The sequence below is a fragment of the Micrasema longulum genome, unplaced genomic scaffold, assembly GCF_059751315.1.
Source record: "Micrasema longulum isolate JH-2025_06_02 unplaced genomic scaffold, ASM5975131v1 h1tg000340l, whole genome shotgun sequence".
NCBI classification, from domain to species: domain Eukaryota; kingdom Metazoa; phylum Arthropoda; class Insecta; order Trichoptera; family Brachycentridae; genus Micrasema; species Micrasema longulum.
The window spans coordinates 1-12,686 of NW_028277543.1; the positions used below are offsets into that span (position 1 = coordinate 1).

General features: G+C 34.7%; 1 protein-coding gene across 1 annotated transcript in view; it reads left to right on the plus strand.

Annotated features, from left to right (window-relative positions):
- Positions 1 to 316: 316 nt before the first annotated feature.
- The window catches only part of msps (msps cytoskeleton-associated protein 5), a gene marked incomplete at its 5' end in the record, with an annotated part of 59,686 nt that continues 47,316 nt past the window's right edge, over positions 317 to 12,686 (plus strand). The window contains 11 exons of the mRNA XM_088225280.1: positions 317 to 558; positions 1,488 to 1,682; positions 2,059 to 2,239; positions 4,925 to 5,058; positions 5,980 to 6,091; positions 7,251 to 7,412; positions 8,404 to 8,611; positions 9,884 to 10,105; positions 10,397 to 10,625; positions 11,412 to 11,588; positions 11,993 to 12,212. Of these exons, the coding sequence (XP_088081406.1) occupies positions 317 to 558; positions 1,488 to 1,682; positions 2,059 to 2,239; positions 4,925 to 5,058; positions 5,980 to 6,091; positions 7,251 to 7,412; positions 8,404 to 8,611; positions 9,884 to 10,105; positions 10,397 to 10,625; positions 11,412 to 11,588; positions 11,993 to 12,212 (2,082 nt within the window). The remainder of the gene's footprint in view (positions 559 to 1,487; positions 1,683 to 2,058; positions 2,240 to 4,924; positions 5,059 to 5,979; positions 6,092 to 7,250; positions 7,413 to 8,403; positions 8,612 to 9,883; positions 10,106 to 10,396; positions 10,626 to 11,411; positions 11,589 to 11,992; positions 12,213 to 12,686) is intronic.

The following is a 12,686-nucleotide window of genomic DNA, read 5'->3' on the forward strand; positions in this document are numbered from 1 at the left end:
TAAGCAATAAAGCGTATATTCCTAAATCCAATTCGCTTAAAGGCAATACCGCGAATACGACATGCGTAACTGCCGCAATTAACTTTGTATACATGTATAAGATAGTAAAAATTGTTTTTCTTTTATAAATCAGCATTTAAATTTATTTTTAAACTTTTTTTTAAGAAATCGCAAGGTTTTTTGTCCCTTCTGAGAATTTTGACAAATGGTTCTTCTGCGGTATTGACTTACATAGACGAAATTCAATAAAAATATATTTTTAGGTCTTTTCGTATTCTATTCCAAATTAATAGGAAGATTTTATCTTGTTTCGCAGATGGTGGCGACGAAGAAAACGAAGATGAAGAAGATGGCGGTCGTGATGCGGATATTGACACCTACGAACAATTAGACCCTGTGGACATCCTTAGTAAATTGCCCAAAGACTTTTATGAGAAGCTGGAAGCCAAGAAGTGGCAGGATAGAAAAGACGCTCTCGATGCTTTGGAAACACTGTTGAAAGGGGCACCCAAGCTGGAGTCTGGAGACTATGGAGATGTGGTGCGGGCTTTAAAAAAGGTAGGAAATTTCTAATTTAATTTTAGAAACAATGTTTTTACCATGCCCAAATTCAATGCATTAAAATGTTTTGATAATTTTATATAAAAATTTTAAAACATTGTAATATTTAAAAAAACTGCCCGCATTTGAAAAATTAAAAATACCCTTGCAGATTTTATGGATGTATTTTAAAATTGGTAATTACTATATTACGTTGTTGTGGTCTAGTGTTGGCGGACTCACGAATCAGAGGTCCGAGGTTCGAACCCCCATTTTAACCCAACTTGATTTTCACATTTTAGTTGCGAGTTATTTACAAGACGTTGAAAATGGCCCTGAAATTGAAATATTTCGGTTAAATTATAAGAATGCCAATATTTATTATAATAATAAAAAATATATTTTTGTATATATTGAGCCACGATCGCCAAAATGCCACAATCGTCAAAAACAGTTAAACAAATTAAACCAGTACATCATTTTACCGTAGAGGCAAACAGAGAGGATATACATACGTACTTAATTTCCTCAAACATTTATAGGTCTTCTCATGCACACACACACCGATTATTCCGACATTTGACATGTTCATCTTTGAGTATTTGTTATATTTGGTAAAAGAGATTTTTGCAGTCTTACTGTTTACCCAAATATTTTAATTTTGCGACCATTTTTTTTAGTCCTAAATAACTGTGTTAGAAAATGGAAAACAAGTTAATTATTGAACTGTTTTTAAATTTATTTTTAAATGTTATTTTATTTACAAAGAAATTTATACGCACTCACCATAAAAATAGTATAAATTTAATAAAACGTTTTAAATATGTATTATATTTATAAAGATTTTTTTGTTGCTAAAAATGTTTTAATACGAGCAATTTTAATGTGCGCATAATTCCTTCTGCTTTGTTGAAAATTTATGGTTAATTATGTAATTTTGTATTTAGGTGATTGGAAAAGATTCCAATGTGATGCTTGTTGCATTGGCTGGTAAATGTGTAGCTATGATGGCCGCTGGCTTGAAGAAGAAGTTTGGCACATACACGACAGCCCTGATCCCGTGCGCTCTGGAGAAGTTCAAGGAGAAGAAACCCAATGTGGTTTCAGCTCTCAGGGAAGCTATGGACACCATGTATCCCTGTGTATGTATCAGTTTTTATTTATTAATTTTATTTTTATAAAACATATACATACACATCTCATACATACAACATGAAAAAAGTTATGGATCAATAAACCCTTGTATATTTTAACTGTTCATTTAGTATTTCTTTTTTTAAATCCTGTATGTATCAAAGAGAAAAGTTTCCATTAATAATTTATATGTGAGTCTAGAATTTTAGTAGAATACAGGATTAAATTTAGGATGTGGATTTACCCATTTTCATTCAAGATTTCAACCAATTTGTGTATAATTGACACAGATAATCTATTCATTTCTCATTTGTTTTCTGGTCCATGTATAACAAACGGCCTTCAGTAAACCATATTTTACTAATATAAATATACCTTCCGCAGACGACAATAGAAGCCATCGCAGAAGACATTGTAGAAGCATTGAACAACAAGAATCCCTCTGTAAAGGCGGAAACAGCATCTTTTCTCTCGCGAGCCTTCTCCAATACACAGCCCGCTGCTCTTACCAAGAAACTCATGAAGACTTATGTGGGAGCATTGCTGAAAGTGCTCGAGAGTGCAGGTAATTATTTTTAGATGTATACAAATATTTCTAAACATTTTCTGAAATGTTTATGGAGTTAGCAGTTACATCTTGATACAGATTTTTAAATGGGGGTTTCTTAAATAAATAAAAAATGTTGGAAAACTTCTTGTGATGTTAAAGATTTCACTGTTTTCATTTTTATATTACATGTAATGTTATTAAACGGTTATATTAGTTCTTAAGATGTTACAAACATAAAGGCGTATTAAAACAAAGACGGCACTCTCCACTTTTTTTTCATTTTGAGTAATATTCAATAAATATTTTTACCAGTCTACAAGGATAATTTATTATTTTAGTTAATAATATTGTTGCCAGAAGTTACTCTCTGTTTATATTTTATTGCGATTCATAAGTAATTTGTTTCCTTATCTTAAATAAATATATGTTTTTGGTTTTTTTTCTGTAATGTAAAGAAGACTGCCATTGTTGTTGCGGAAGTAAATACATCAAGTCAAAAATGTACGAGGTACTGCCATTTATGCTCCGAAACCTTTGCAGCTGTCAGTGAAGAAGTTCAGTTGTTTTTTTAATTTTTCCTTATTTGTTAATGACTATTAAACTATGCCAAAAAAAAAAAATATTTTAATTTCTACATACCGTATTATCAGCGCTATGATTTTTTTACATTTTGTATTTCTAAAATTGCTCGTGCTGTGATGTCAGAGGTTCTCTTGCGCTTATTCTCGGTCAGTTCTGCCGATTGGTCCGTTGACGGAAAGTAAACCGGATATCTCACAGCTCTCTTATCATTGGTTATTATTTTTTTAATTATTTTATTTTATAAATTTATTGCATAGAAATTAGTTTACATATTTAATAACAGGGAATCTATATAAAACTAATGAATAGAAAATGAAAACGGAGTGTTCTCTGTTTATGATTGTCTTCATCTAACATGGCTCAGCCTGTTTTAAGATGGAGATTTTTTTTCTTTTAGAGCATAAGTAGCTTTATACTAATATAACAATAACAAAACAAAAAAAACTGAAACTATTTAAATGCCTAGCTAATCAAATGTAAGAAATTAAACATGGTTATTATACAAATATAAAGTATATATATGTGGCAAGAATACATGTTACTCAAACATAAATAATATAGTATAACATATAATAAAAAACAAACATAAAGTAATGAAATACATAAAAATATAAATAATATGTGTACCAATTATATAAAATAGTATGTTTTTTGATCTACATATAGTTTTCAAAAAATCTCTCACTACACTATTTATATGAGCAGTTATTTTTATTTTACATTTTGAGTCTTTTATATTTGGCAATAAATCATAAAATATTTTATTATTATTGTGGATAATTTATATAGCGCCATTTTTGTGAAAATCACCTCGCGCTGTACAATATCCCAACACGTCTTGCAGCTACATAGCGCATTAATGGTTGGGATTCAAGTTCCTCATTTCCAATTATAATTTAATTTAATAACAAATAGGAGCTGAATTACATCATGTCTTGCGGCTACAGAGCGCATGGACGGTATGAAGCCTAGCCCCCATAACTTAAATTTACAGATAACATATAAGTTATTAATTTTAAAATACATGGTACACTTCCACTTATTTATTTGAACAATTAGCGCTTTCACCCTCTAATGGACATCTTCAGACTGGTGAATATTATACAGTGTAAGGATAATTTATATAAAACTAAATATTATCTTAAGTGTAGGTACATTTAAAAATAAGTTGAAAAATATACAATACGCAATATTTCAATGGAACATAGTGAGATAAATTTTTGAAACATGTGTTGGCGGTGTACTTTAAGAGAAGATTCTATTATATGAAAAACATTTATTGTTTTATTACAATGTACAGGGTCCAACTAAGGGGGCTTATAATTGTGAGTTTTTGAATTCTATTGGCTGATTTATTAAAATTCTATCGCTATTATTTTTTATCCTATTTATTTCTAAAATTTCTAATCTATCTAACTTTTGACCTTTATGTCCTACATGTAAAAGTTTTATGTTTTTTGATTCATCAAAATTATGTTTTAAATTATTTAAATGTGATGCATAGTTTGATATATCGTTATTTAATCTATGTGAAGCTAAATGTTCTTTAAGTCTGTATTTAATTGCTCTCACGCTTTGTCCTATATATGAACCAGGACAAGTACATGTCAATTCATATATTCCACTTTTTTCAAATTTGTCGACCTGATCTTTACTATTAATTAATGTGGAGATGCCCATTAGAGGGTGAAAGCGCTAATAGGTCAAATAAATAAGTGGAAGTGTACCAAGTATTTAAAAATTAATAACCTTTACGTAAATATAAGTTATTACATCATTATTGTTCGCAAGATAAAAGTGACTACGGAGGTTGATAATTTTTACCAAAACGTATTTTATTATTTTTTCGTACAATTTTTAGTGCGTAAGGAAACATTTTTTGTATACATTTGCCCGTAGGGCTGGAGTCCTTGTTTTAGTTTTGTTTCTCTGTCCTTCGCCATATCTGACTCATTTCAGACCAATGATGGATAATGCCATCGTTGTTTTAACACGCCTCATATATGAACTAACTTAAAATAGCATAAATAAACATTTGGAATATCAAAATATTCTCTGTATTTGAATTCCAATGTCTGGATTTAAAATGTAGGTTTTACGATAGTATTCTATGCCTAGATCCTGTTGTGAGGGACCAGGCTGCCGAAGCCTTGGGAACTGCCATGAAGTTGGTCGGGGAGAAGAACATATCTCCGTTTATCGGCAAGTTGGATAACTTGAAGGAACAGAAGATTCAAGAATGTTGTGAAAAGGTAATACATGTCATTTTATGTTTGCCTTTTTACAAAATACCTAAATATTTCAATTTTGGGTTGATTTTCTTTTAATCGTAAATAACCATTTCAGAAAATGGGAAACAAATTGTGGTAAAGCGGGGTTTGATCTTTGGACACTCAATCATATCATCTCTGCTTACTTCTACAGCGAAACTGCGCGATGGTTTGTTTGTTTCTGTCCCATATTATGATATTATTATCATTTCCCTATTTGCACACAGGGTACTGAATTGTTTTTAATTTTTTAATGTTAGATCTTACTAGCGCCAACCACTACACTTCAAGGTGGAGGTCAGTGCTATGCAAGCTCCTGACGTCAATGTGACCTGTGAAAATCTATTGTGACGGGCTCGCATGAAGTGAATAGTTCTGGCCTTCCAAGCCCAGGTCCATAAAGAGCCTGGCTTCTGTGTGGAAGGCGAGAGCTATTAGGTAGGGGGCGAGCTCTTAAACATCCTCAGGTTTAACCGGTGTTCCCCTGAGGATGAGGCTTCTTTAATGATGCATAGCATCACATTCACATAGAATGTCTAGAGGTGTTTCCTCATCTGAACTGCAGAACCTACATTTAGAAGTTTGGGAAAAGTTCATTCTAGCAAGGTGTTTGTTCAATCTGCAGTGCCCTGTTCCTATGCATTATGCTCTGCTTCCTGGCCCATGACCTAAGCTCATTACGAGGTGCACATTTGGGCAACCCACAGTAGGGCTCGGGGCCTATTGGGGCTGTCTCAGCTCCCAGACTTGTCGATTCATCAGCTGCCTCGTTACCGTCGATGTTTGAGTGTCCGGGTACCCAAATTAATGCCACACTGTTATACTGTTATCTCCACTCGATTACCTTATTCAGGATTTTAAAATTAAAAAATGTAAAATGTTTATAATGTTACTTGTTTTCAGGCTGTTATCGTTGTTAAAGTGGCTGGAACAAAAAAAGAGGCTAGACCGAAGACTGCCCCTGTAACCAAAGGTGGATCAACACAAGCAAAACCTGTTAAAAGACCTACCACTGGTATGCACCCTTAAATAATTCTAAATTATTTATAAGAAGAAGCAAAGTATCTATACAGGTGCACCGGGGAAAGTGGATAATAAATTCAAGGAAAACTCTCTTGTCGATTTTCCTTTCCTTTTAAGAACGAAAATGGATAATTCGTCACGATGACATAATTTTTTGCACATTAACCACAGTTTTAGGCATATTATAAGGTTTTTATTATTAAATATTTTTTAAATCCAAAACTGACGAACTGATTAAAAAAATATACCTGCTTCCCGTTTGAATGACATGAATATTTTTCTGTGTAAATATTTTGGCTACTAAGTTTTTCAGTTACTTTTGTATCAACTAATAATTATGGAATTTCAAAGCTCTGTCGTTTCATTTCAGTATTTCGGGAATTACACTGGCTACGTTTTCCACAGAAGGTGGAATACAAACTCTATTGGCTTATGTATAAGTCACTGCACATCTCTGCTCTCGAATGTCTAAAATAACTATGTATTCCAGATGATATAACATCTTGAATATAGCTTTTTGATCCTATAGGTTGACAAATGATTTCTAATTTTTTTGATACCGTATGAAGCCCCCGGTAGCTTAATTTAAATTTCTAATTTATTTCATTTGAAAGACATAAAATTTTTTTGGCAAATCACTGAATCCTAAAAATATAAATATATGTTATTAAAAAAAAGCAGTATTTAAAATACGGTTCATTTTTGTTTGATATGTCTAAGAAAAAAATTGCAAAACACAATTATGTAAAAAAGTTTTTGGTTTGGTTTCTTCACGTTTTTTCCTTATTTTTCTTTAAACAAGCATTAAATTACTGTGGTGTCATTTTTTCTGTGCAAAGTTGGTTAAATTGTCTACAATGGTTTAAAATATGCATATTTCAAATTACCTTAAAAAGAGACATTTTGCACCCTATAGGACAAACATCCAATATAAAATTTCCGCATCATATCTGTATGCAATGTTTGTTAGAAGCGTACTCAGCAGGGATGATGTGTGATGTCAAAGAAACTGCAAGCTGTTTTGTATGTACCTGAAAATTATGAATTAGAGTTTTTTATGCTACATATAATATAGTTAAAATTTGCTCAAAATATTTTATGAATTCAAACTGTTATTCCTGATATGTAAAAATACCTTATTCAATTTCTAGCCGGAGCTCCGAAGAAACCAGCGGCAGCTGTGAAAAAACCCGGCGCACCTGCCAAAGCTGCTACCAAACCTGCTCCACCACGAGACATTCCCGAGAGGGAACTATCACCCGATGAGGTGGACTCCAGGGCTGAGGAGCTGCTGGAATCTTCCGTCCTTAGTGGTAAGATTTTATTGGTTAGAAAAAAAAAAGCTCGCCAACGTACTCGCCAAACATTAGTCCTAAGCTTACTACTTCCACTCCTTGATTATGCAGATGCATGTTACCCAGACGCTAATTCTGAACTGCTTGATAAGTTGTAACGATTGCAGAATGTCCGTATATGTTATATCTTTCTTTGCAAATTTGACATAACCTAATACTGCACGCAACTACACTGACTCTGTATCAGGCATAGAAGAAACATTCACATTCTATCGTTTCTTCACAATATTCAGAATAATCCGGCTTCGCCTTTTTATCTGAGAGAGTTCTTCCAACCTCTATCACAACATAAGCTATCTCTTCGTTCTAGCAACGAGAGAACCCTTTCAATACCCATTCACCGCTTTAATTTTTTTGCCCCCCTTTTGTACAGTAGTAGCTGCTCAGTTGTGGAATAATCTACCCACTAAATGTCAAGAGACGCCCTCTTTTTATTCACATTTAAATTACAATTAAAATGTCGCTTTCTGAATATTTCAGTTTTCCCTTTCTACTCCTTCTTTCCTTCCAACTTTTACAACCTCCTCTCTTCATAGAAAAGTGTAGATATTTAGTTAATTTCTGTTAAGTATATATATTTTTTTTTATATATCTACGGCTTCCTGGGTTCCCATATTTTAAGCTGTGGGTTTGTTCTTGTGTTTGTACCAATAAAATAGTAAAATAAATAAATATAACAGCCGCTGAATGAAACACATACACCGAATTTGTGACTATTGCCACTGTCTTAAGGATGTTTTTTGAGCTGCTTTTAGGAGATTGAGTGCGGTTTTAGATGCCGATCCCTAACTTATGATCCCATACTCTATTATACTTTGGTATAGCGTAAAGTAGACTATCCTATTTCACTGACCTCCATTAACAAGAATTAGAATGAATGTATAAACTATTAAAATATTTGCTCCCATTTTTCCAGGGACTTTGCCTTATATTACTGATCTTATTCCAGCGCTCTCAGATATAAATTGGAAGATGAGAATCGAGGGAGTAGAAGGCTTCAAACACGCCCTGAACGACTTGAACCCCTCTGAAGTGAGTGGCCAACTGCTGGTGAAGATCCTCAACAAGAAGCCGGGACTGAAAGACACCAACTTCCAGGCCCTGAAGATGAAACTCGAAGCTGTGAAGGCAGTCACGGAAAAATTCCCTGTATCTGTGTAAGTGTTGTCACATTAATAAATTTATTCATAATAATCTGAAACCAGAACCATCCTGCCTCTTATTCTGATTGGACGAGTAGCCAGGCAGCTGAACATGATCACTTTTGAGATCAACATCTTTCACATCAGTAAAACTACATTTAAAACTCAAATACTCTTGCTATTGGAGAGTATTATTCTTTCATAATATCGAGCCATTGCTTGAGGGTTCCTGGCCATATGTTGTCCTGATGTAATTTAATTTGAATAAAAATAATTTAAATGCAAGCTAGAATTCTAACTGTACATGCGCTCTGTAACTGCAAGATGTGCAATCTAGTTCCCATCTGTAATTAATATTTATCATAATTGGAAAAGAGGATCTAGAATCTGATGAGAATAATGAAATAGCTTTCCATTTTTTAGGAAAGTGATTAGTGCATGTTCAGTCAATAGGTTCACTCCACTGGGTTTAAAATGTTTTCTGTTGAACAACGTAACCTTTTTTTTACACGGTGGTATTGTATAAAAAAGTATACTAAAAAAGAATGGTTTACAAAAATGGTTTATGGTTTCCTTGAATAAAAATCAACTAAGGATTTCAAAAAAATTAAATTGTTTTACATGACAACAAAACACAATCACTATCTCATAATTGACGTACCCGTTTATGCACATTAGTGATGCTAAAAAACAAATGTGGCTATCATCACCATTGTAAGCCAAACTGAGTATATCGACTTTTTGTCTGTGATCAATCCATGTAACCATATGAGTTTCTGTTTTTTTTATTTTATTGTTTTCTTAGCAGAAATAAAAGAGATGGCTATGTTTAAACTGAATATTATTATATAAAACAACATAAGCAGTCATATCAACCAAAAAACTCAAAATGATGGTGACTAGAAATAGCCATGTTTTTTTTTTAACATCACATTTCATACGACTTCACTTGAAATATCCAGAGCATGTGTAATATTTCCATCCAATTTTAAAAAAATATTGAGGCTGATCAGGACTGTTGTGTAACGTGGGAGAATAATTTTTTCACATTTGGGTGTTCCAATGTGCATTGTCATCGTGCCCAGGTGGATTGTCTACAATTAAAAGAATTCTGAATAAAAAACCTTTATGCACAAAAATTAATGTTCAAAAGTGTATTTTTATTTAATTTTTGTGCCGTGTTATTTCAAAACCATGTAGTAGAAAGAGCCATTCATATTTTTTTTTGTTTTACAAACTTCATATCTTAATTCAATACAACACAAATTTTCACTGTCTCTTCACCAGCACCTGTGTGGACTGTATAATATCCGACGTGGTGGAGAAGCTGTCAGACCCCAAGTGTTCGGGGGCCGCTGCGGACGCCCTCACGGGTCTGGCCGAGGCTTGCCGCTTCGAGTACGTGGCCTCACAGGGGCTGGAGTACGCGCTCGACAAGCAAAAGAGCCCTCGCGTGCAGACGGAGATCTTCACTTGGCTGTCTGGGGCGCTGAGAGACTTTGGATTGACGTGAGTTTGTTAATCATTTACCGGATCACAATTATTTTAATATATAAGATTCTTTAAGTCAAGGCTTCCGCCGTCCTGTTTGACAGTTTTTTTTTTATGTATGTGGCGGAATTTAGAGCCGCAGGATTGACGTGGCTAGCAATATAATCTTTTGGAGGCATCTGGTGTCATTATTTTCCAACGTGGTTATTTACGACTAAAAGAAAATTATCTCAAAATTGATATATTGGGTAAATCATTCGAACAAAAATGTTTTTTTTTTTTTTTAAAAATGTTATTGATATTTTACAGGTTTAACACCAAGGTGATACTCATCCACGTGAAGAAGGCGCTCGCAGCCAATAATCCGGCGGTGCGCGGCGCCGCCGTCAGCTTCCTGGGGGTGCTGCATCTGTACGCGGGCCCCGCGCTCGCTGCCTTCCTTGAGGGGGAGAAGCCCGCCGTCCGAGCGCAGATCCAGCAGGAGCTGGACCGGCTGCAGGACGACGAGGCTCCCACGCCCGTCAGGGGCATGAGCAAGGTGAGACACGGCCGTCGCAGAGGGCTGCTTTACTAGCGAGAGAACTAATGCTGCACTTAGTTGTAGAGTGAGAGAACTGGCACTGCAAGTTTGAGAGCTGTATTCGCTTATACGCTAGTGAAATAGCTGCTGTACTATTGAAAGAGCTAATAATGTGTCTGGTTAAAGTAGTGAGAGAACTAATAGTTTGAGAGTTGCATTCATTTGTACTAGTGAGAAAACTGCTATACTCAATCTTGTTGTACTAATAAGAGAGTTGCGGTCCTAGCAAGAGAGCTGCTGTACTAGTGAAATAGCTGATTCTAAATCTTGTTGTACTAATAAGAGAGCTGCTGTTCTAGGAAGAGAACTGTTGTACAAGTAAAAGACCTAATACGGTGTCTGATTATACTAATAAAAGAGCTGCTGTACTTGTAAAAGAGCTAGTACTGCATGTTGCTGTACTCAAACGAGAGCTGCTGTAGTAGAGAAAGAGCTAATTCTTCATCTGGCTGTACTTATAAGAGAGCTGCTGTTCTAGCAAGAAAGCTGCTGTAAACTTCTGTACTGAAAAGAAAGCTGCTGTACTAGCGATAAATTTAATACTGCATTTGCACCTTATACTAGTCAGAGAGCTAGCGATCCACGTGCCTGTCTTCTACTATTGTGGACGACATATAATTTATAAGCTCGATACACATAATACTAACGTCATCCATTTCAATAACAAGAATAATGGTCTTGACTTAGGCCTTTTAAAAAATAAACTTACTTATGCATGTATCAAAAACTATGTTTGTTTTCTAGTCTGCCAGTAAAGGTTCCATGGGGGACGAGTTGGAGGAGAACAACGTGGATGATGACTACGGTGCGGAAGACTCTTCTCCCCCAGGAGCTTCCTCTTCAGATGTTCGCCTGAGGGTAGATATAGCTCCGCAAATCACTGAGGCCCTCATCCAAGAGATGAATGACAAAAATTGGAAGGTTAGTAGTACAGTGTTTTTTTAGTTTATGTCTCATAGATAAAAAAAATGAGACAAAATTAATATATATAGATTAAACTAACTATAAAGATATAATCACCGTTGGATTTATTTAGGTATATTTACAATCATAGATTTAATTAATCAAAAATTATAACCATGTCTTTCGGACTACAAAAAATTTTTTACTTTTCAAAACAAAGATAAGTGATAGTTATATCTGCCCATGGTTATGCCTCTTGGAAGGGCTACCGCTATGCTGAAGAACATCGCTCTTGATGTTGATCTGTTCCATGTATCCGAAGGGGTTTTCCGAAGCAGGATTCTCCTTCTACTTTGTCAAGGGTTAAATTAACTTATTAAGAGCGTAAATAAATGAATGATTTCTAATGTTTTTTTTGTCAGGTCCGTAACGAAGCCCTGGAGAAAGTGCGCAGCATCCTAAACGAGGCTCAGTTAGTTAAGCCGGGTGTGGGAGAACTTTGCCCCGCATTGGCCCCCCGCCTTGTGGATTCCAACTCCAAGATTGCCCAGCTGGCGCTGCAGGTGTGCGAGATCCTGGCCACGGCCGTTGGGCCCAAGGCCAAACAGCACATCAGGATACTCTTCCCGGGCTTCTTCCAAGGTACGTGCTGTGGGGTCGTAGTTTACCATGTTTTGTATTCCTGGCTGATAACACTGATATACAAAATTCCATTTTTTTAATGTAGCAATCAGAAAGTTGATTTTTGTAGAATTATTCCTGCTAATTGCAAATCTGCTTTTGTAATTTTCCAGCACTCAAGGTAGTAAGTAAGAGTAGAGTAAAACATGAAATTTCAGAAATTCAATATGTTGGGAGCAAACCTTATTCTGGACCTTCAACTTTACATTGAAATGTTACTACAGTACTGCTTATAACTATCTTTGAAATTGTAGGTTTGTATTTCTTTTTGTTGCTTGAAAGTCACTTAACCCCACACGTAACAAAAGTTGTCAGGACTATTCACACGGTTACATTGCATTATAACGCTAAACAATATATTATATGTTTAAGGGGTTCACAAATTCACTTAATTAAAGTGTGATACTAGTAAATTAGAGTATAATATTCACTTTA